This window comes from Antennarius striatus, chromosome 17 (genome assembly GCF_040054535.1).
Source record: "Antennarius striatus isolate MH-2024 chromosome 17, ASM4005453v1, whole genome shotgun sequence".
NCBI lineage: Eukaryota > Metazoa > Chordata > Actinopteri > Lophiiformes > Antennariidae > Antennarius > Antennarius striatus.
In genome coordinates this window covers 11,250,795-11,275,013 of record NC_090792.1, presented here as the reverse complement: position 1 = coordinate 11,275,013, position 24,219 = coordinate 11,250,795, and the positions used below count along the sequence as shown (strand labels likewise).

General features: G+C 39.0%; 4 protein-coding genes across 5 annotated transcripts; 2 read left to right on the top strand and 2 right to left on the bottom strand.

Moving 5' to 3' along the window:
• Nucleotides 1-590: 590 nt before the first annotated feature.
• mrpl35 (mitochondrial ribosomal protein L35) lies at nt 591-2,191 on the top strand. The gene is made up of 4 exons (XM_068339258.1): nt 591-671; nt 1,057-1,222; nt 1,720-1,864; nt 1,944-2,191. The coding sequence occupies exons 1-4, from the start codon at nt 641-643 to the stop codon at nt 2,130-2,132; spliced, it is 531 nt and encodes a 176-aa protein (XP_068195359.1). The 5' UTR covers nt 591-640; the 3' UTR covers nt 2,133-2,191.
• A 78-nt stretch (nt 2,192-2,269) lies between these two features.
• reep1 (receptor accessory protein 1) lies at nt 2,270-9,585 on the bottom strand. The gene is made up of 8 exons (XM_068338699.1): nt 9,508-9,585; nt 8,180-8,252; nt 7,970-8,046; nt 7,688-7,808; nt 7,164-7,277; nt 6,781-6,943; nt 5,118-5,362; nt 2,270-4,347 (listed from the first exon to the last, which is right to left on the bottom strand). Exons 1-8 carry the CDS (start codon nt 9,537-9,539, stop codon nt 4,276-4,278), a joined length of 897 nt encoding a protein of 298 aa, XP_068194800.1. The 5' UTR covers nt 9,540-9,585; the 3' UTR covers nt 2,270-4,275.
• Nucleotides 9,586-10,721: 1,136 nt separating this feature from the next.
• chmp3 (charged multivesicular body protein 3) lies at nt 10,722-13,686 on the bottom strand. Its single transcript, XM_068338959.1, has 6 exons — nt 13,385-13,686; nt 12,948-13,008; nt 12,397-12,576; nt 12,147-12,268; nt 11,893-12,007; nt 10,722-11,645 (listed from the first exon to the last, which is right to left on the bottom strand). Exons 1-6 carry the CDS (start codon nt 13,427-13,429, stop codon nt 11,506-11,508), a joined length of 663 nt encoding a protein of 220 aa, XP_068195060.1. The 5' UTR covers nt 13,430-13,686; the 3' UTR covers nt 10,722-11,505.
• Nucleotides 13,687-15,401: 1,715 nt separating this feature from the next.
• Nucleotides 15,402-23,897, top strand: hspa4l (heat shock protein 4 like). 2 transcript variants are annotated; one of them, XM_068338503.1, is made up of 20 exons: nt 15,402-15,505; nt 15,609-15,763; nt 16,678-16,735; nt 16,862-17,002; nt 17,247-17,369; nt 17,458-17,557; nt 17,704-17,837; nt 17,926-18,170; nt 18,272-18,348; nt 18,650-18,801; nt 18,918-19,024; nt 19,169-19,302; nt 19,421-19,617; nt 20,044-20,118; nt 21,464-21,604; nt 22,053-22,178; nt 22,292-22,399; nt 22,516-22,635; nt 22,803-22,964; nt 23,044-23,897. In XM_068338503.1, exons 2-20 carry the CDS (start codon nt 15,657-15,659, stop codon nt 23,233-23,235), a joined length of 2,499 nt encoding a protein of 832 aa, XP_068194604.1. In that variant the 5' UTR covers nt 15,402-15,505; nt 15,609-15,656; the 3' UTR covers nt 23,236-23,897. The 2 variants fall into 2 exon arrangements, with proteins under 2 accessions (XP_068194604.1, XP_068194605.1); XM_068338504.1 differs by having other exon boundaries at nt 15,441-15,537.
• The last annotated feature ends 322 nt before the right edge of the window (nt 23,898-24,219 follow it).

The following is a 24,219-nucleotide window of genomic DNA, read 5'->3' as shown; positions in this document are numbered from 1 at the left end:
CTTTTGATACAACAGACATGCTGACATAGAGCACACGGCTGGAATTCCTAACATTAAGAAATACATTCCATTTCCAGATCCAATATATCTCAGTTGTGTAGAGGGAATATTGAGCAGTGCTTTCCCCTGTTCATGTCCTGCTATAACAAGTAAATGTGTCAGGCACAAAAAATCTATTCCGTGTATAGTGTAAGGTTTAAAACACAAAACACAAAAGAGAAGTAAAGGCAAACCTGTCTTTAGATTCCACAGTGAGCAATTCTTTCCATGTTATGTAAACATCCATCATGAGTGTGTGACAAATGCAGATCTCGGGATCAGATAAATAAGTTTGCAATGTGTCAAGTAGCAGAGTGGAAAAAGACACAGCTCGAAGCTGCACACAAGACTGTGAGGAAAACTCCATACAGCCAGCCTATACTGGAGTCAATGAACAACCTTTGCCAAGACATATACGTAATTATAATTAGCAATAACTTCATTCACTGTTTCATATACAGTAATGTAGTTTTGTAAATTACTTGAGGTGAATTTCTGGTACCGTTTACTAGATGGCGCTAATGAACTGTGAAGAAATAAAATGCGAGGAACTCAAGTTTGTCCTTCTGGGCTTCCGTCATGCCGTAAACACACGAGAAAAATGGCTGCTGTCATTGCAAGAAGGGTGTCTGGTGTGTTTGGCCAAATTTATATTCAAGCTATTTTCATTTTATGCTTCTAAGTCTGTAAACGATTAATAAATGCCCGTGGTCATCGTACTGAACTGACGTTAGAGTAGTTGTTACATGTGGTTTGTTTACAGAGATATTGCGTAGAGTCGCATATTCGCTGGCTAGCTAATGGTAGCTAAAGGTAGTTTGTTGCTGTGAATCCTGTGTTTTCATCCTGTCTCTCTCTTTGTGTGTGTGTGTGTGTGTGTGTGTGTGTGTGTGTGTGTGTGTGTGTGTGTGTGTGTGTGTGTGTGTGTGTGTGTGTGTGTGTGTGTGTGTGTGTGTGTGTGTGTGTGTGTGTGTGTGTGTGTGTGTGTGTGTGTGTGTGTGTGTGTGTGTTTGACAGGGCTGCTGAGGCCGCTGTCCGTGTCTCTGTGTGCCAAGACTCAACAGTTCCACAACACCTCCAACCTCATCCATCACCCGCCGTTGTACAACGCGATAGCAGGCGCTGCCTGCGCTCCTCTGCGGGCTGCTGTGCATCAGACACCCCGGTACAACATCCTGCAGCGGTAAAGTCCCGAATCCTTCTCCATGACGTCCATGACTCCATCCTTCAGCTTTGGGAGGAGTGCTGCGTCTCTCCTGACTGAACTGCTTCCAAAATCGTAGGAAAAACATTTTTCCAGAAACGCGGATGCTATTACAGCAGCAGATTGATGCCCAAAGTAATAGATGATCAAGGCGCCGACGGATATTTATTCAAGTGATGTAAACTGGCATCAGACTCATTTGATAATTCTAGTTAACATGGAAACGACTTGGTTTGTAGATACATTCTTATAGTTAACCTCTGATAACCACATGTTAGGATTAGGCTTAAATTTCTGTAGAATTGCAAAAAAAAAAAGTGAGTGCGAAATGTCAGAGATTGATAAATCAAAATATAACCAAGTATCCAATCTATACCAATGTTATTTATGGTATAATAAAAAAACCACTAAGTCCCCCCCCCCCCCATTGAAGTAATTTAACACCCCCCAACTCAGTCTTCTCTATACTGTTACAGGGTCTCAGTACTTATTCCTAGCCTGACTCATCAACCAAGCCGAAGTCTGACATACTATAGTGTGAAGAAGGGGAAGAGGAAGTCTGTAAAAGCTGTGACAGAACGGTTTAAGAGGCTGCATTGTGGCCTTTGGCTCAGACGCAAGGTACAAGCCTTTGGCTGTTTTACTTATCTTTACACAGTAAATACAGTGTTTTTGACCTGTTGTGTTTGGCTGTAAACAGGCAGGATACAAGAAGAAACTGTGGAAGAAGAAACCGGCCAGACGAAGGCGCCTGAGAGAGCATGTATTCTGTAACAAAACACAGTGTAAACTTTTGGATAAAATGACAACCTCCTTTTGGAAAAGGAGGAACTGGTATGTGGATGATCCATACCTGAATTATCATAATCGTGTCAACCTTAAACCATAATTTGCTGAATTGTGCAGTGACATTGTATTTCAATGTAGTATAATAAAAATTTATATATGCAACAATTATAAGTTAAATGGTCTTTTTCTTGCAGATGAAGTTTTATAACAATACAAAAACACTGACCCACTGTTTTTCTTTATATTTAATGGCTGAAAGTCAGTTTCAACAGAAAATTTTAATTCAGCAGAATGAAAAAATGATAGCAATAAACCACTGTGTCATCACTTCACTTTTTTGTTTTATAATTTGTAATAATCCCGATGGCATTTGTTTATTTTGATATTCTGGCCTGCCAGAACAAAATTTCTTAAGATGATTTGATCAAGTTGTCTCTCATGAGTTAAGTCAAAGTGGATTACTGATCAGTAAGACATGGTTTACATACATACATGTGTATCTGCAGAGCCAACCTGTGTATATAGTTTAAACATGGTATAGTCTTAACAGAATACAAACAAAAGGGACACAAACAATTGTTTACCATCAAAGCATCTGACGAAGCAAACAGCTTCACACAAAATTGTTTAAATCCAGTTTTCATATAAATCAAACATGCAATGATGACTTTTATCAAACTATGCTCAAGTACACATACAGTATATGCAACTTGGCAACATTTTTTCTCCATTTTACTTTGTATGAATTTTCAAAACAAATCACCTCCAACACCAACACTGACACTATTAATGCTGAAACACAATCTTTTCCCCCCCCACAATTTATCCATTTTCAAGGACATTTCATGTGCATAATAAGGGTATCTACAACATCAGAGTGAATAACGTGTAAACAAACAGTTGTACCTGAGAAGCTTTTGTTTCAAACTTCAAAATGACAGACAGTGATGACAAAACTGCTGTGCAAGTCCACCATCAACAACCAACACAGTGCTAGTGCTTGCAAAACATCACTTTCGTTTGGGCTCAGTGAAAAATGTCCAGGATGAAAAATTTCAGCTTGTTGTCAGGCAGTACTAACTTATATTTGAATTTATAAACTTGCAAGCAAATAAAGTCACTGATGAATTCCCAAAACACATTTGGTGTTGTTTAGTAAACTGCAGAGCATTACACAGTGATTTCACATTGAGGAATGAACCATATTTATAAATGGTATTAGTTCATGTTAGATCCTATTTCCACTGAGCTAATAGAAACCTATTCCTCATTCCCCTTGAATTACCGAAATAAAATGTCATTACAATGACAAATTTGAACACACTAAACAGTAGATTGTCAAAACAGTCTGCTCCATCGAAAAAACTTCTGATACAAACTGAAGCACAGAGGTAATAAACTGTGAAATGTATTGTTGATAATATTCAGCAGTAATTTGTAATGACAATCTTTTCATGTAACTTGTGGCCAGTTTAGAGACTTGAAATTTGTGATTTTTTTAAAAATCTAAACATATTGCAGAATGATCAGTGAGAACATACAGTTATTGTGTTACAAATATTTAAATCATGTGGAGACATTTTATGTCTCTGCTGTCTTTCTTAAGGCTTTAATAATAGAGGTAAATAACAGAATATTGTCTGCCACTGCAGCCTGACCTTTCATTACAACAAAGTCAGGTTGTATGAACTCTAGAATAGGATTGTGGGTAATCAGCTGATTTCTCATATCTATATGTGTTAACCAGTGCAGGAGACTCAAAGATGTTTCTCCACAACAGATAGAATAGTAGAAATAGCATGTGTTTTTTATACCCTTGGCGTGTAACACCTCCTCCAATGGCAACTGTGTCACACTCGGTGTCAGCTGTAGCCTTGAGTGACAGTACATTCTATTTCACTGACAGTAGACCAACGACCTGGTGGGTACACATGCAAAAGCTTACCCGAACCCGAAGTATAAAAAGAAACTAATCAGGAAGATGTAATTCACACATACTGTACATTAATACATATTCAATAACCCACAGCTTTAAAATATCGTTCATGTTCTCTATGTCACCGACCTCATTTCTTTTTAAAATCATCAGCCATAAGCAATATATATGATCTAGAGGGGTCTTCATAGGTCACTTTGGTAACAACTTATTCCAAAGCAAGGCTGCTTCAGTAATGTAGATTTGGGGCATTGAGCGTTTTCACATCCTGCAGCAAAAGCGGCTAAAACAGTCTGTAGGACTAGTTTCACATGGCTTCGTTGTTTGAAGACAGAGCACTCCTGGATCTCGTGAGGGGCCTTAAGACTCTAAGAGGAGGCTGGAGGGAAAGATCAGAAAAAAGACTTAATTCAGCTCATAAGTACAATGTGTTCCTTAGTAATTAAAAAATAAGGCTGGCAAAGATTTGTACTTTTCTTATTATCAACAAACAGACACAAATAGCTTTAGATTAACATTTTCTCCTCTTAGTATTTCTAGCAACAGGAATCTGTGTTTTAGTAGTTTTTGGACAATACACATCTAAATCACAAGAACACAGCTACACACTCTTGTTCGTAGGATTTTTTAAAAATTTTTGTTGCTTTTTTTCCCCATGGGATTTGTTGGTAATAAGAAAAATAGACTGTTCATCCATTTCAATAGTGCCATGCCAAAGACACTGACATTAGATGTGAATAAATACTCATTCGACCCGGGGACAGATTACGATGAATCATTTCCATGAACATTCCACACATTAATTATTATCAGGGATCAAACATACTGGAAGGCAATCCATATCAATATGTCAGTTATGTTTTGGATTTTAATCATGCCACATTTCAGGTGAGCATTTGTAATCACATGTGAGCAAGATGACACACTGATGTGAACTAAACATTTCCAACAAAATTAAGACATGACCCAGCTTCACTGCTGAAATATCCTTTGCAGACAGACTCTCCACAGTTGCAGGAGCAGTGAACCATGATGATTCCTTTAGCTATACAGCAGTAGAAATTAGTGAATGCGTGAGTAAATGGACACTCTCAAGGGGCAGTTAGAATCAGGCAGCAGCTGAGCAGCCACAGTGATGAGGCAGTATACCTCAGGAGCCCTTCTCTTTATCAGCCTGAGCTGTGGGGAGCTGGGTGTTGCCTGCTCCCCTTTCTCCACCTCTTCAGACTCTGGAGCAGGAGGTGGAGAAGGTGTGGAGGGTGGGGAGGACTGGGATGTCAGGGAGGCCGTAATGGAAGCGGACCCAGACTCAGTAGGTGAAACAGTTTGGGAGAGAAACTTCTTTGAATCCCATTGGTCCGACCCCAACACCTCATACTCAGTCAAATCCTGTCCTGCACGGTGGAAGACGGTCAGGGGGGAGGGATGAACAACATGTACAGCCTGTCTATGGCCTTTTTAAGTAACTCCTGCAGTGCAGCATTCGATTTTGGCCAGTGGAGATTACAAAAGTTAATCATTTTGACCATTTATGTTCAATCAGAGTGGAGACCAAATAGGGAGCTGTGATAGGTGGGAATCTATTTGCTGCAGCACAAACAAGCACAACATGCCTGCTCTTATGCATTCTCATCTGTTCTTCTCTTAAATGTTTGCATGACTTTTCCACTAATTTTAATCTGATGCAATGTCATTTGGTGAAATATGCATTTCATATTGTCAGCAAATCCCTTGAAAAGACCAAACCAACATTTAATTGATCCTAATACCTTATCTATAATTGATTTCCACAAATACCCAAAAAAGTTCAAATCCACTGTCATGTTATTAAATAAACACTATCTACTGGCACCAAATGAAATAATCTGTGCTCAAAATAGTCCAAATCAAATGCAATGTTTATCCCAGTTTTATCGGTCTTTCCTATAATCTCGAGAAACCATCTGATTCAGGAAATTACTTGGTATTGTCAGAGGAAAAACATGCTGATACGTGTTTGTGATGTGTTTTTAAAGATTGCTATGTTCAGTAAGAGCCACTGAGATTGCAACTGAGAACCATGTCCAGGGCGTGGAAGTTGGAAAACAGCTACAAACAGATTGAAGCAATTATTTTTGGTCTGTCCTTAGGATTCTTGACAATAGCTTGAGACATGTTGGGCATCGTTTAGTAAATCATGCCAGACTGAAACTTCAAGTTAGTGAGAACTCATAACTAAAATTTTAAAATGGCAGTAATTATGTTTAGTTTATAATTGGAAACTAACAAAAGTATTGTTTGATATAGGCGTTAGTTTAACATTTTTACTGTACAGATATTTCATTCTAGTATAAAGAGTTGTGTCTTAATCATGTCTATATTTATCAACAAAGGAATAATTATCGTTTGAAATTTTTAAAAAAAATGCCTGAACACATTTAAACATTCCACCATTTCCATGTGATGTTAAACTAGGAACAAATCCCCACAGCTAAATGTGAGCTTTATCACAGGATGATTGTGTCTGGCAGCTCTGTGAGGCCTGAGCTCTTCCCAACAGGAAGGCAGGACGGAGTGCAGGGGGCCACTCAGGAAAGCATAGGCTCGAAACAATATCTGTCAGCTTAAACCAGCTTTAACAGGAAAACAGAGATCCAGGATTATCTCTTTTACCCAGATCGACCAGGAAATGTTCCTGCATTATAATGTCTCAATTACAGCTAACGTTCCCTGAGAACAGGCAGCATGTGATCATTTCTCATCAATATGTTAAATACAAAGCTGATTCATTCTAAATTTCACACAATAGTCTTCATGTGCCATGCTGACTCACCCTTGTTGTAGCCCTCTGACTTGCTGCGTGTCACAACTCTGGGCCGATGCTGTGCTGCTGCTGGCGGCGTGGTGCCTGGGTTGCTGTCAGAAGATTCAGACTGGTAGGAGGACAGGTCCTGCATGCTGAAACTCCTCAGCCTGTCTGACAGAACCCCCTGACTCTAGAGCAGACACACATTTTCATTCTCAGCAGCAAATTGTGACACTAAGATCATCTTAATAATTTAATACAATCATAGCAATCAAGGGCTGTATCTGTTAGCGTTTAAAGGTTTGTTCAAAGTCCTACTTCATTATTTGAACATGATTGATTCCCATACCCACAATGACCATATACTGTACCCAAGGTCGATACAAAACAAACGCCGTGGCTTGCATTACCTTGGTAGCAGCCATGACTGCAGCAGTAGCTGCAACATTCAGCCCCTTTCTCCCAAAATGTACCAGTGTGTCATAGCTTCTGTCCTTTGCTTGTCCAATATAGTCATCGATTTCCTAAAACAAGCACAAAAAAATACAAACATACAGTTTTCTGGCATTGTCAAACTCGTTTGATGTGCCTGGTTGACAGGCTGTTTCTTATACGACCTAAATCATTCTGTTGTCTTCATCAACAACTCACAACTGTGTGTCCAGTTTCAGACATGAATTAGAAACAAAGTGGGAAATTCATGAACATAATGACAATCCTGTCTGCTGTCCTCGCGAAACTCATCTTTAACAGCTAAATTGGAAAAGTTAATTAGCGCTGAGGCATTTTTTGCTCTCTAAAAAAGTTGAAAATGTCTATTTATACTCCTCACCAAACCCCATGACTTTAGGGTCTAGAATGACGTTTTGATCTCAGCTTTTCCTTGAAGTGCTCCAGCAGATGTAAAAGGAAAACCTAAAAGAATTATTTTCACCTTTTCTTTTGAGGAAAGTGTCGGATGAACAAACTTCCTGTAGAGCACACTGGAGCCTCTGGTGTATGGCGACAGCAGCCACACAACAAAGGCTATCTTCAGTTCATAGTAGAAAGGAAGCCTGCAATGAGGAGAAAATTATGAAGTCATCAACACAACAAACCACAATGAAAATCACGCTTTATGAGTCAGTGTCAATGTACTGTATTTTATACTCCACAGGTTGTTAAATGGTTTAACTGCTGTGTATGAATTGGCTGTATATTAACAAAGGTCGCTTACCAGCAAAGAAACATATCTGTAAATACTTCTACAGTCGTAAACAGGGCAAATATTATCCAGTACATCATCCATTTCACCTGAAATTAAAAGCAACAGTTAAAATGTTGTTAAAGGAGCTGCACACAGAACTTTTTGGAATCACGACCAAAATCATGACTAAAATCACGACTAAAATCAAATGATATATAAAATGACAAATGATATACTCACATATTCTTTCACGTCTTTTGACTTAACAGCCTTGTAAGACGAGTATGCAGGATATAGTGTACCAAACACGAGCCTTAAAGACAGCGTATGTTTGACATTTAATTACAGTCAAACACAATAATTATGAGCTACAGCTTTCATAACCAGAACAACTGAATGACTACATGTCAGAAGAGAGAAAAAGAAACCAACACATTTTTTAAACTACATTTATATGTGCTTTGCTGATTTTGCTTCACTAACACGAGGTAACATCTTACAAAATAATTCTGTTGCTTTCCCATACATTTTGTGTTACTGTGCAGACACCTGTGCTGTTGGGAGTCTGGGCTGAGACTGTTCAAATGTTACAGCCAGGCAACAGCTGTGAGTTCGACCTGATCAGATTACTGCCCTACATCATGTTGCACCTCTCAGGCCTGGCTGGTTAACTGTGCTTTTACAGTGTAGAAACACAAGGACACTAAAAATAAATGTGTCATGTTTACAACTGAACCTCTCGTTTTGAGATCTGACCCAAAATGACTCAAATGAGCAGTGTGTGAACAACCACGGTTGAAAAACTCCGATCTATAGTATGCACCAAGTTCTTGTAATCCAAATTTAATTCGTCACTATTTTGAGGCTGGGCCTGCTGTTGGTATACTTCACATGATCTGCGATGGCGCTGATACTTTGTGCAGGTAAATATAGCCAGAAAAAAAAATTTCAACCCTGTTAGTAAATATGATCCATTATCCTGCTTATGGGCCTAAGGGGAAATTCTGGGATATGTCTTGTTGCACGAATAACTCTTGTATTGTAACCTGAGAAGGCTGACCCATCCCTTTTGTTTTTTTTTTCCAATATGGGACATCAACAGGGAATATAGCTCCACTCCAAGACCACTCCTGTTGTTCAGGCACTTCGTTGCTCAGTGACATTTAGCTTTACGCCAGTAAAAGACTCCTCTGACTTATGGATGATTCATTATCATTTCATGCATCATAATAGATTTTTCAGCCCATCACGTCACCTCTTTGTGTTTGTCAAATGGCTCTTTGTAAATTATAGACAAGAATATCTGAGGCTGTCCGCGCAACAATCACACTCCAAGGTATAATCCTGAAAATCTCGAACTATATTACAGACAATAACATGTCATCTGTCTTTTCACACTGACGTCTGTTTCTGATTAAAAACGAGACATTGCGGGGGATTCTGAAGCGCGCCGCTCCTGCACCATCAGTCAGCGCAAATGCTCTCAAAACCGCGATAACAGAATCGCTTCTTATTTATCCTACCATATACAAAAAAGCATTACAAACAAACAATAAGGCATGACTTACACCACAAGTCTAGAGATGATCCAGGAGACCATTGCGCTGAAAAGGCGACAGGACGCGCTGTCTGCTGGGAGGAGTTTCCTCCAGATGACAGGCGCGTCCAGGCGGCTGCGTCTGGACGCAAGCAGGCAGCAACGTGATGCGGGGAAAACAGCGGGAGGACGACAACGCTTTTCCATAGATGGCGGTGTTGTAAAGCAGAGACAGCTCTGACACTCAACAGATCCACGGTGTTAAAATGAATCAGCAGGAGACAAAATGCTTTCTGTTGGGCACAAAGCGCGTCGGGTTCCCGCACAGCATGGCTCAGCAGCGCATATTGTAAGAAGAAAGGGGTCTTAGAATAACCAGCGATCGTAGGAGTTTTTGTGTGTCTGTCATTTTGTAAATAATCTGTATTTACACTCTTTCCTTTAAATTAATTTTGCCCTTGGAAATTCAGAAAATATTGGAAAATACTGTACCCCTAAAAACCTAATGGGCATCTTCAGGCACACATGACAGGTGATGCGCAGAGTGATTCAGTGATTAAAAAACGCTGTTACACCATCATAGTGAAGTACAGTTTGTTGCGGTAACACTTTGGATGATCTCAAGCGATAGATTAAAAATTTCCACCACCTGCTGTTAGTTCGGTGAATTACATCTGAGCACTTCCACCTTGTTTTTTGAACATCAGTTGAATGCACATATACTTGATTTATTCTTGCTAACGCTTTGTTTTCACTTTAAAAACACTCTCAGGAGGTCCAGACATGTAGTCCAAAATGAACGATAATCAATCGAGTAGACATTAAACGTTAACAGAGAAAAAAAATCTGTCCGCTTTCATCATGATATGGACATAATGTGTAATATTGTGGTTTGGACATGCAGGTTACGGTTTACTGCCTGTTCCTTTGGTGACTGGTCGTTTTCTTTTGTTTCATAAAGAGATATATTGGACCATCACTCACCAATGTTAAAACCAATACAAACTTGATCTGAAGATTTTACTTTTTTGAGCTTTTTAAAGTAAAAGGCATTTTGGCTTGCAATTGGTAAACTTTAAATAATATGCAAATCCAATAATAGCTTAATTACAACAGTCTTTGTTTATGAGACTGTCTAATTAAACACATGTGGAGAACTAAGGATGCTGTCCTGGATTAAAATGTTCAGGAGAGATCACCCTCAGAAAACACAAACATCTGGAGCTTCTATCCTCAGAAAAAATGTCTTTTTCTTAAAATTTTATTCACTGATTTTCCCCATTTGGACAGAAAAATTAAACACAAACTTCCACAACACACAAGTCTTGAATAAACCAACATGTACATTTCAATCTGCACAGAAGGAACTCAATCATGGCATTAAGTCAAACATTTAAAAAGTTAAATGTCGATGTAAAGGTGGTTTAGGGTAGTGTGGGCACATTTTTCTTATTCGTGTATTTCATATGTATGCCACATATAGAATAGATACATACTGACTACACAGAAAAGTAGTCAATGAAAGCGAAAACCATCCAGTGTTACAGATAATGTGGGCCGGATACCACTCAAGAGAACAGCTGTTGCTTCCAGGAACTGCTAACTAGTGATACATGTTATGATTTATGTGAAGAGAGACTTCCATCAACAGTTACCTTATTTAATCACTTGACTGAATCTTAAATCCATTTTAAAAGGTACCTCCACTTCCAGTCCAAACATTATGAAACACAAACGGGACAAAACACTCTAGGCACAACAGGCTCTTCATACTTACACTATATACACCTTCTTAAACCTTCTGTTTGACTTTGGATATAATGACTTTTATTGTTTCAGTTAACTCAGATTAACTCAGACAATAAAAAAAAACAAGAATAAAAAAGAAAAAAAAAATTCTTTTGGCTGAGTAGATCAAACATTCTATACATTTTACTACAGAGACACAAACTCTCATAGCACAAAATGTTAACCCCAAATAATTATGTGAGTAAAACCTGCACCAGAAAAAAGAAAGCAGCAGATCATCTTAGCTCCTCAGAGCCGCCAATCTTGACTGCATTGCTTCAATGTCCTCCTCTGATTCCTCATCTGAAGCTGCTGTGGCTCCAGCGGGCTCCATTTCAGGCAGGGCATCAGTGACTTTGCTTGGCGCTTTACCAAGAGCACCTAATGGTGAAAACAAAATTGTGAAACAGAGGATTAGGTATTGCTAATTTGTGGCCTGATTCAATCTGGGATCTTTAGACTTCAATTATTAAAATGTCTATAAACCAAAACCTAATGAAAAACAGATGGAAAATGTGCTTGTGTAGATTATCATTGATAATCCTCAAAGGGTCGAGGGCTACTTATGAATCAACCCCCAAGAACGTAAAAATGTATTATGATAATTCAACTGAACAAAAATCTTCACCTGCAGTGATCTCAAAGAGGATTCTGTCGACTTCCTCCTCTGCTGCTTCTTCCATCTCATCTTCATCTTCCATGCTTTCAAATGTGTCTTCCATCATTTCTTCAATGATGCCAGCCTGAAAAATAAATGTGTGCACATAATTCCATGGTTTACCAACGCTTTCTTAAACAGAAATAATGAATGATGCAGTTTGAGGTCATTTGAAGTACTTGTGCTAAATCAACTCTAGAGAAATTGTGTCTATTGCTACTGACCCTCATCATCTCCTTTGATAACTCCCTCATGCTGGCCTGGATCTCGGGGATTTTGACCAGATTCTGCATGGCTTTCATCACCTCTGTGCTTTTCTCCAAAGAACCAGCTATACGTGATAAAGCTACAAACAGACAGTCATCGGAGATAGTTGAGGTTGATGAGAAAACTGTTCAGCTGACAGCAATAAAGAATTAAAGACCCATGTCCTTCTCTAGTGATGCCTTTGTAGTACTGTACTCTCTAACTCACCAAGTTGATTCTTCATGCTGAGTAAAACAGAGTTCATCTGGGCTTTGGAAGAATGAAGTTTTGTGATAGCTCGTTTTGAATGAATCATTTCCTTTGCAAGAATCAAACACACGTCCTTCTGGCCCTTTTTGGCAGCATCTTTGATGGATCGTTTAACTTTGTCTTGTTCTCTTTGAATATCTGAAATAAATGCATTTTATGACAAAACGCACAAAGTACATATTAGGTCACTGACTCTGGCATTTAAATTGTATAAATCATAGCCATATAAATAATAATGATTCTTCACCTCCTGCTTAAAGACTGCAGCTAAACTTGATTTAAAATGTAAAGTATGTTACATAATCATCCATTCGTCTTTTCAAATCAGTATGTTCCAAGATTTTTAAACAAAGTGCACATATCTGGCCTTGCTTCGGATATTCCCATTGAAACTATTTAGTATTTTTTTTATTTTGAAAGATTAGACCAACCATGAAACAACATTTAGTTTTCTAAATTGCACAGAGATCTGACAATGCCTTGTTGGTTGAATGCTGAATGTACCTTACCTCGAATTTGTCTGTCAAGCACTCTGCTTTCCTTTCTGATTTTTCCAGACCACTCTTTAATCTGACAAGATACGATAAAATTAAACACGACAGTTATCTAATGCAGTGCGTTTGTTAAGAGTGAAGCAATAAAAAGATTTTCAGTGACAGCTCTATCAAAAGCAATCCAGATTTGTTTACGTTGAAGCAACTCAGAGCTCCTGTGCTAGCTCTTTAGCTAACCAGCTAACTGAACAAGTTGGATTAGCTACGCTAACCACGTAAATGCTATAGGAAGAACTCATTAGCAACACACGTCTACTTTACTGTTAGCAAGAATTAGCATCGGAATAGACAGACTAAGCTAATAACAACACAGCTAACGTTAGCAAGGTTAGCAAAAGGCATCAGGCTTTTTTTTTCATACAGCTGGCAAGACAGTTGTGTTTAGAACTCACTAGTTCCTGAGGTGGTTTATCTTGCGTTCTACCGAACAGTCCCATAGCGACCTGTGTGATAAATGAGAAGTTCAGGAACCAGTCTACAACCAGCTCGCCAGCTCAGCTGAAACTGTTGAACTTCAGCGGGTACTTCCGGTTTTGGTTCGGGTTCCGCTGGTTCAGTCCAGACACGGACAGACGTTCAGTCCAGGAACAAACGTTCCGAGTCAGAGATAACCGGTCACACAACAAACCAGAGAACGTGTACAATTCTTCCAATACTGCGTTGATGTAAACATTATATACTATAATCTGAACAAACAGTGGTTCGAAAGTAGTTTCCGGCATGTGTCCATTGTTTATCAGAGGTGTGGCCACAGCGTGTTGATCTGCTCCATGCTGTTGAGGGGTAGCACCCATGGTAGGTGATAAATGTTCACATCCCATAACACAGGTATATATGTAAAATATGCTGTTTATGAGATGTTTGTAATAAACTAGTGACTTCTGCAGTCTCACAACCATTCATCATCTTTGTGCTGTCAGAGCACCCTTCTAATGCAAAGTCCTGCAGCAAACCTACCGCATAACCATCCGTCCGTTCATCCATCGTCCGCTCTCCAGTGTTCCAGTACAATATTCCTGACGAATCTTAGCCCATTCTTCAAAGGCAAAGACCTCCAGGTCTGTAATACTTCACGGTTTACATGTTGCAACAACGTACCTCAAATGAATACTTTAAAGATGAATACTTTATTGATCCTGAGGAAATGTTGGGAATTAGAAGCCAACCATCAGGCTTTGAAAGTAATAGACAAAATTGTGTTTATAAATGGCTTATTTGTGTTCAACATCGTGATGTTTGTTCACGTTTTTTGGAAAAGAAAAACAAGTTTTGAATCTTGCCTTGCTTTTGCAGAGAATAATCCTTTCTGATACAGTATAGTAAGGGGCTCACTGTGGGGGGAAAAATACTTGTAGTCAGGAACCCTTTTGGAAACTCATTAATCACAGTTCATTCCTTGATCTATAAATGCAAGTCAAGACTATTATAGAAATGCCATTAGCACTCTTTTGGCCTATATTCATCTGACATTTACATAAGGTCCAAAATTCAGTCCATTGAGTCCAATTCAAAATTAATCAATGTCATGTCCTCTGGGCTAAAGAGAAACAAGGCCTTCCAGATTGCTACAAAAACAGAATTCAAACACCAGCATCTGTGATTGCAATGGGACTTTTTAATGCCCATGGTATGAGTAAATTGTATATCTGTCACGACACATTTGATGGATAAAGGTACATACAGGTTTAGGAACAGTGTATTATACCATTAAATAAACTTTTTTTCCAGGGATATACTCATGTTTTCCAATATTTTTTCTGTCACCACAGAACTGAAGGTTCTGTTCTACGACCAAATTCAGTGTGTTCATGTCTTCACAGTCCTACAGTGAACACACGGAGAGCCAAAAGTGTAATCACCTGTGTGGGTCTTTTTTAATCTACTTTGGTTTAGATGGGATATGTTTATTTGATAAATTATGGGATACGTTTTTTTAAAATCTGTGTTTATCTTGGCATGGATATTCGCTTTCTTCCTAGTTAGGCCATATCTGATATGGAAGCACAGTTTATCAAATGATTAGAGAGTTGATTCACAAATTTACCCACTGTGGGACAATAAAGGTCTATTATTATTATTATTATTATTATTATTATTATTATTAAATACTTAAAGAATGCTTTCATACTGTGTGTAACCTCCAATACGAATGAAATAAAATAAGATAATCTGAAACTCAACCTTACAGTTACTACACCTCTTATTCACTTTTTGCTTGGGGCGTTATATACTCTACGGTGACAGTAATATGCTCGCTGCTGGTGACGTATACTGTGGTCTCCTCTGTCTCGGGAGGTCAAGATTTTTCCGTTATTGATTGGTCATCTACCCAATCACGTGAAGCCAATGGGTGGACGTGACCAATCGGGAAGGTTCTGAGGCGGGATTTAGAGCATCACTCTGTCGGAGCCGCTGGTGATGTTCGGGTCGCCTTGGAGTGGGAGAATCCGCGGTGGACACCATTACCCTGGGATTACTCTGAATGAGTTTGCCACGGACTTACGTAACAGCAAGTAATACAACTGGTGCACCCTCTGCTAGCTTTGTACGAACCGCTTAAAAACATTTTGTTTTGTGTAAATATATATAATTTAGGCCTTTTTTTTTTCTTCATAGGTGTAAAGTGCAGTCGGATAACCCGAAGAGGGGAATCTTAAGCCGGTCATGTCAGTGGTAGGCATTGACGTGGGATTTCAAAACTGTTACATCGCCGTGGCGAGGAGCGGCGGCATCGAAACTGTTGTCAATGAATACAGTGACAGATGTACACCGTAAGTATAAATACGGACAGGTGATTGTCATCGTGACAGCAGAGATGTCTGGATGTGTTTTTGACCAGAGGCGCTCTGGTGTAGCCGTGACGCGGCCTGGTTGATTCACTGTCACCGCAGGTTCACGTTAAGTCCGCCGCTCGACATGATCCCTCGTCTTACTGCAGACATGTCTCCTGATAATCGCCAGTCTTATGCAGTGGGACTAAAAGTTCCTTATAAGCAACTTAAAGAGGCCAAGCATGTTGATGTATTGGTATGAGCCAATGTGAAGGAAAATAAAAGGGATATCACGTGACACGGCTATGGTGCGTCTATTATGACCCTTAAAAAGGAGACATCTTTCACATTTACAAAGACTATGACTATAACAGCCCATATTTAAATACAAATGCAGATGATTTATTTGCTGTAAACTTGCTTTATACTTCCATGTGGGTTTCTCCTTCTGGATCCATCTGATGCAGCATCCTACTAACAGGAATGTGCAGCTGGGAAGGGGAAGGAGCACTGCAGCTCCAAATGCATGGGGATGTTTTAGTGGCAGGGTGAAACCAGGGAGTGTTCTGTCAGTACCTGCCAGTATGACACCAATCCCTTCACCTCGACTAAAAACATCCATTTTTATACGTGAACACAATTGTTTGTTGCTTGCCTGCTAATCGCAGGAAGGGATGTTTTTTGGGTGACCAACAAGACAGTACGTGGTAAGGTGACGTGGTGTGTTTCACTGGCCTAGTTTGTGGCTTTTCCTCAGACTCCCTTGTGAAATTTCTCTAATTTATATCTGGCTCAAAATTTTATTCTGTATGCAGTAGGGAGCTAGTTGCAATTCTGCCTCATCTGCCACATCGTTTAACATTAATATTTGTTTTATTCTTCCTAATGGCCTGATGTATTCATCTCCCATCAAGGGCTTGTGTATCATTGGCTTCCAACAACCGCATGATTGGAAATGCAGCCAAAAGTCAAGTAAGATTATGACAGTGTTACTATAATAACACATTTTAATTATAGCATTAACTGTTGTATTTTTGAGCATAATGTTAATAGTCACATTACAATTTAGAAAATGTACTCATTATTTTCTCATTTTAGATGATAACAAACTTCAAAAACACAGTCCACGGCTTCAAAAAGTTCCATGGCAGAGCTTTTGATGACCCCGTTGTCCAAGTGGAGAAACCTAAACTGCCTTACAGTTTGTGTAAACTGTCTGATGGAAACACTGGTGTTAAGGTGAAAATGTGTCCACACAGTTTGTTCTTCACTGCTTTTATTTTGATGTGTCCACTGTGACACTGACCATTCTCTGCTGTCACTACATAGCTTTGTTCTGTGTTCTACTTTGTTTGACCATGACACTGACCTTGATAAGTGAGCTAGTTGCAAAAAGTTTTTCCCCTCTGATTTAGACTTAGACAGCTTTTTGGCTTCATGCTCAACAGCCTTACTCAATTTTGCAACTGCTTCATGTTTACAGGTACGCTATTTGGATGAGGACAAAGTTTTCACGGTTGAGCAGATCACAGGGATGCTGCTCAACAAGCTGAAGGAGACGTCAGAGAATGCTCTGAAGAAGCCAGTGGTGGACTGTGTCATCTCTGTTAGTAATAAAAAACATTATGGACGAACATGACCACAATTCACTGAGGGTTTCAATGAAATGAATTGAGTTGAGCTGTCTGTTTCAGGTCCCAAGTTTTTTTACAGATGCTGAACGACGGTCCGTTTTTGACGCAACTCAGATTGCAGGCTTAAACTGTTTACGACTTATTAATGACACGACTGCAGGTCAGTGTTTGCTTAGCTTTCTGAAATCACCTTTTAAAAATTGTTTTTACACTATATTTTTCTCTTAAAAAAATACACGACAGCAATACACACAGTACGCTTTGTAGCTCAACCAATCACATCATTAAATGTCTTTTTCCTAACAGTGGCTTTGGCCTACGGGATCTACAAACAAGACCTTCCTCTACCAGAAGAGCGACCAAGAAATGTGGTCTTTGTGGATATGGGACATTCATCATTCCAGATCTCCATTACTGCTTTCAATAAAGGCAAACTGAAGGTTAGCGTTTTCATCCCTTTCAATCTTGATCTCTTTCTAAATTCATAATCTTAAAACCCCAAGCTCAAAGCCACTTCTGCGCTGTCAGGTCCTTGCCACTGCCTTCGACCCATACATTGGCGGGCGCAGTTTTGACCAGGTGTTGGTAGATTATTTCTGCGAGGAGTTTAAAGGCAAGTACAAGCTTAATGTGAGGGACAACCCAAGGGCTGTGCTGAGGCTCCATCAGGAGTGTGAGAAACTGAAGAAGCTGATGAGTGCCAACTCGTCTGATCTTCCACTGAACATAGAGTGCTTCATGAATGACATCGATGTTTCTAGCAAAATGAACAGGTACGAGTTTTACTACTTAATCATACGTCTCTGACGTGTAAATCTAAACTTTTGAATGTTATTTATGATTTAACTTTTTACTCTGTATTTTTTATCCACAGGGGCTACTTTGAAGACATGTGTTGTCAGTATTTAATGAGACTAGAGATGCCAATGAAAGCAGTCCTTGAACAGTCAAGTATGTCTTTCAAATTTGGTGCACTGTTGAAGACTGGAGATTATGCATGTGATGTCAGAGTAGGTGGAAGTCACTGGTATGAAATCATAAAAAAAAGAAAGCAAATTTTCAAAAGAAAGAAGCAAATTGGTCACTGCAATCCACGGAATCAATTGGAAATCAGGCACTGAAATGTGGTCCTGTAGTTGGGCATCTATGATTAACAAATTCTCCCAGACTTCATCACATTTGTCATAAAGCTGAGATGGGGAGGTCAGTGCAGATGAAAGAAGAGTCCAGTCTCTTGTGTATGTTGTTGCAGAGCTGAGCCGTGATGACATCTATGCAGTGGAAGTAGTTGGAGGAGCCACAAGGATCCCAGCTGTCAAAGAGAAAATCAGCAAGTTTTTCTGTAAAGACGTCAGCACCACGCTCAACGCAGACGAAGCTGTCGCTAGAGGATGTGCTCTTCAGGTGTGACTCTTTTCTCCACACATAACAGTGTTTTCATGTCCTGCACAAACTTGGTTTAGTGTATAAAATCCAATGGAGTTGCTCATGTGGTGTATGTGTTCTTGTTTTGGCTGTAGTGTGCAATTTTATCTCCAGCATTTAAAGTACGTGAATTCTCCATCACTGATGTGGTTCCCTTTCCCATAACTCTTCGCTGGAAATCACCGACTGAGGATGGACTGGGGTGAGATTCGACAAATAAAGTAGTAATTCAAAGTATTTTATCTCCTCTGAGCCTTTCCTCAGCATGGTAAATCCAAGAGACTTGACTGTTTTAACCTTCTTAATTTCAACATAATTTTTTTCTCTTATTTTGTTTTTGTCAAAGAGAGTGTCAGGTGTTCAGTAAGAATCATGCTGCTCCATATTCCAAAGTGATCACCTTTCATAAGAAGGAACCCTTTGACCTGGAAGCTTTCTACAGCAACCCTCAAGAGCTCCCCTATCCGGATCACAGGATAGGTAATGCTTCTCATTCTCTCGACTTGTATAATATGTGTGAAGTTTCTGACTACCGAGAAAGAAGTCCTCCAGCTGTAACCCTTAATAAACCAGTGAATTTGTTTTCATCTGCCACCAGGGTGTTTTTCTGTCCAGAATGTGGTTCCCCAGGCTGATGGAGACAGCTCCAAAGTGAAAGTTAAAGTGCGCGTCAATGTCCATGGAATCTTCAGTGTGTCCAGTGCTTCTCTGATCGAGAAGCAGAAAGGAGAGGGAGATGAGATGCAAATTGTCTCAGAGCCAGTGGTGCAGAATGAAAGCAAGGCAGACGATCAAGTGAGATGATTTTTCTTCAGCTGTTGTTGGATTGAATTCTGTGAAATTGTGTGATCATTTTGCACATCCTTGGCTTTTTTACAGTCATACTGTAGATACTTCAGATTAAGAAATGTGTATACTGTAAAATATAAGTATACAAAAAATACAGTAATTTGTAAGCATTTACTAATTTTTTTTTTTACAAAGTTCTTTGAGCCCAAATAGTAACATCATCTTCACTATCATTGTTTGTGAATGAAGTTACCTGATCATTGTAAAGTTGTAATGTTTGAAATAGTTTAGATTAATTGTCCTTTTTATTTTTAGGTTCTATCCTACAGAATACAAGTTAACTCTATTGCATTTTTAGTTATGATTCAGATATGGTTTTAAAACATATTTTATCTTGGTTGGATATATTTTTTCATGATTGTTGTGTTTTAGACCAAAATGCAGATGGACCAAGAAGGTCAAATCCAAGGAGACCATCAAAATGAGGACAGCAGTTCTAGTAGTAAGGTTAGTTGGGAGTTGAAGTTATGTATTTGCTGCAATGTTTATCAGGCAGTTGATTCTCTAACATAAAGGCTTCTGAAATGATGACATTGGTGGATTTGATAAGATGAGGTTTTGGCGGGGAGATTGAAGGTGCTTCTAACAGCAGCAGGACGGAACAAGAGGTACAGAGTCATACTTAAAAGAGAGCAGCCACATTGCACACAATGATGATGTTTCACTGTGTGACTGGATGTGACCAGCTGGTGTGAACAGTCCTAGAAAATGGCTGACTGTATAATGACTAAGCATGCATGTGAGGTGTGAATGACAGGATGGTGTGTGAATACGCTGTGGTCCAAGTGTCAAAATGAGTAATTGCTAACTAAATCCATGGTAGAGCTTTGTGAGACTGGTCATTTAGGCTCCGTCCACACAATGCCGAAACTTTTTGAAAACGCAACTTTTTTGTTGTGTTTACGCCTTCCATCCACACGACAATGCAGATATCCGGAGCGAAAACGCAACTTTTTGAAAACGCTGGCCGAGGTGGATTTTTAAAAAAACGCTGGGTCTGCGTTGTCGTGTGGACGGCGTATCCGCAACTTTTTAAAAACGCTGACGCTTTGCCTGCGACAAAAACCTCGGTGAGGTCATATTTATGTGTGTTGTGACAACAAAACACAGAGGATTCCTATTGGATAAAATTTTACTCAATACTGCCACCACATGGTTTGGCATGCTTATAGCACTGGTGCGTTTACATGTGGACGGAGATTTTTTTGAAAACGCTGTCATGTGGACGTGAATTGTTTTTGATGCGTTTTTAAAAAGTAGCATTTTCAAAAAAATCCGTCATCGTGTGGACGGGGCCTAAAAGACAAGTACATTTTTTGCATAAAGCAGTAGTCGTGTTTGGCCTTTCTTTCAAGGGCAAGGATGTGACAATAATGTTTTGCCAAAGAAAAACTTTGGACACAGAAATCCACAGTAAAATCTTTTGACTACACCGCACTTACTGTGTTTGATTAACTGGCAAAATGCAGTCTAATGAAAACTTATAGTACATGGCTTCACTTTTCACATGGCTTTTATAGCCATGCATGAAAAATACAACAACCAAAAGGCTAACTTGCTTCAAGGTTTTAACTTTGTTTTGACTTTTGATGCTTTTTTGATCCAGGTTCCCTTTGAATAGCTATCCCTCTCATCATCTGTCTAGACAAAATGATCTATTTTGCCATGAGGTTTACTCACTGTTGTAGAAGAATTTTTTTTATGTAAATGTAGGGGAAAATGTTTGGGTTTTTAGAAAAACTGTTGTCATGTAAATGGATTCTGAATTGTGATTTCTGCTTTACACACTCAGGAGGGGATGGCCGTGGAAAGGCAGGAACCAGCAGCAGGGGAGAGCAAGCTTAAGGCCAAGGTGAAAAGTATTGATCTGCCCATCATTGCTAATGTTCGACAGCTTGACAGTGGCGTCCTTAGCAACTTTGTTGAGTATGAGGTGAGTGCTCACTGCTAGAAGAAAAGTCATTTCCTGACGGGGGATTACTATTATTAGTATTGTTACTTTTATTATTAGTCTGTGTGAAAGGTGAGTCATGGTTTGATTTACATACTGATCACCTGAGCATAAACGATTGAGAGGTGTATGGAGTGAGTCCTGGATATGTTATGGATTTGTTGTGGCTGTCAAAGTGTTGACATGAACAATATTATGAGCTGCTTTCAAAATCTTATTAGCAAAATACAATAAAAGTATTGCAAATTGACTTTATGTGATTAAAATAATTTCCTGGTATAAACTACAATGAAAGCTTTGCCATGTTCAGTCAGTTATTCAAACTAACATTTGATGCTTGACCTCGTCAGTTTCATAACATTATAATATAAAGTATTGGTTGTATTGTTGGTTCATTTTTGACACTTTCTGAATGATTATCTCTATGCAGCATCAGATGACAGTCCAGGATAAACTGGTAAAAGAACGGAATGATGCCAAAAATGCTGTTGAAGAGTACGTATATGATCTACGGGACAAACTCTGTGGTATATATGAACAGTACATCACAGAAGATGTGAGTCTGCGTTCTTTCGTGATTATAATTGAAACATTTGATTGCCATGACATGCAATTGATTTACTTTTGTATTTACTCAACTCTTGGTGTGTGTTTGTCCATTAATATTAGGACAGTAACCAGTTGTCGATGATGCTGGAGGATACAGAGAACTGGCTCTATGAGGATGGAGAGGATCAGCCCAAACAAGTGTATGAGGAGAAGCTTGATGCACTCAAGGTCTCAATTTTTTTTCAGTTTACCAAAAACTTTGGCAACCTACTGAGACTAAGACACATCTCAATGGTTTTGATGTAGAAATTGTCAAAATGAACCTTGATTGTGAAATTTTCTAGAGATTGGGTCAACCCATTCAGGCTCGACACAGAGAGCATGAGGACAGACCAAGGGCATTTGAAGAATTTGGAAAAAAACTCCAACTTTACATGAAGTTTTTGGATTCTTATCAACAGAAGGTACATTTTTCTGATCTCCTTTTAATTAAAAAAGACTTTTTTATTGTGTCAGTATTTGTAGGGTTTGCCCAGTGCTTTGCAAGTATGTCATGAAGCTTTAAGTCTGCAGCAATTCTTTTGGATTTGAGACCATTTTGATAAGTTTTTTATAACAATCTGTTTTCCAGGATGAGCGATACCTGCATTTGAGTACAGAGGAAATGAGTACTGTGGAGCACTGTGTGCGTGAAAGCATGGGTTGGCTGAACAGCATGATGAATGCACAGAGCAAACTCTCCATTACTCAGGACCCCGTCATTAAAGTAGCAGATATCATTGCAAAAATACAGGTATGAGACTGATCGTGATCAGAGGTGGGATATGCTCAAAAAAAATTTGCCAACACATCCTGAACTTCTGCCTCAACAGGAATTAGAGGATGTATGTAATCCAGTGATCAACAGGCCGAAGCCCACAGTGGAGGAGGCCCCTGATGTCACTGATCACAGCAGTGGAGCAGCACATAATGGTCTAACAACCAAACGAGGAGCAGAAGGGAAGGGAGACATGAAGGGAAGCCAGCAGACAATGCCTGGCACCAAGGCCATGGAGATGGACTGATATCAGTGTCTGAGTCGCAAACTCAGCAATCATCACCATATTTACCAGAAACTGACCATTTAGACTGGAAAACATCAACACGTGGGACTATTTGCCGTCTTCAATTTAATGGATTTGTTTGTGTTTGTGCCCTTCCAACCCTCTCCAGTGGACCTTACTATTTGAGGGCTTTGTTTAAACCCTTTCTGCATTCTGCTTGACATTGATGTGCTTCATTCTCTCAAGGTTTGGCGTATTTAACAAGTGAATAGATAACTCTGATACTGATGACAAACAGCTTTCCCTTTATCCTACAGTACAGTAAACTTGCTTTTGTGTTTACATTCCTTGTGTCTCAGAAATAGCCAATGTTAGCAGTAAATCAAATCACTCTTAAGAGAAAGAGGTAGTACAGTCTGCACTGGATATATTAGTTTGTATGCAATAATACATAGTATATATTTATATTTAAGAGAAGTTAAGTTCATGTTTAGAAATTGTAAATACTATTTTAGTAAGTAAAATGAGCTAATTAACAGCATATGCACATAAAGAACTTATTCCTACTACAATGGTAATTGTACTCAATAAACTGAGCCTCTTAAGTCATTAGTTACCTTCTACCTTTTTTGTTTACTGGCATTCTCCCCCCCCCTTAAGTACAGGGATTTAAAGAAAAAATAAAATTTATTTCATCTGATTGCTGATTTTAATTTATTAAGGAGTTGAACTCTCAAATAGAAATGCCTGGATGAAGTCTTGGGATGAGTGAGGATTTGTGACTTCCAGCTCATTAAATCTTTCTGGCACAAATGCGTATTCAGTCCAAAGTCATTCAAAAAGAAATTGGGACTAATGAGTGTGAAGAATCACATTAATGCTTCTAGAAAATGAGAAAATTATCTAAAATATGTTAAAATCTCAATTTAAGTAATTAATACATTGACTTGTTATTATAATGATTGCAGAGAAACAACCCATTTAGTGAAATTAGGTTAAGAAATG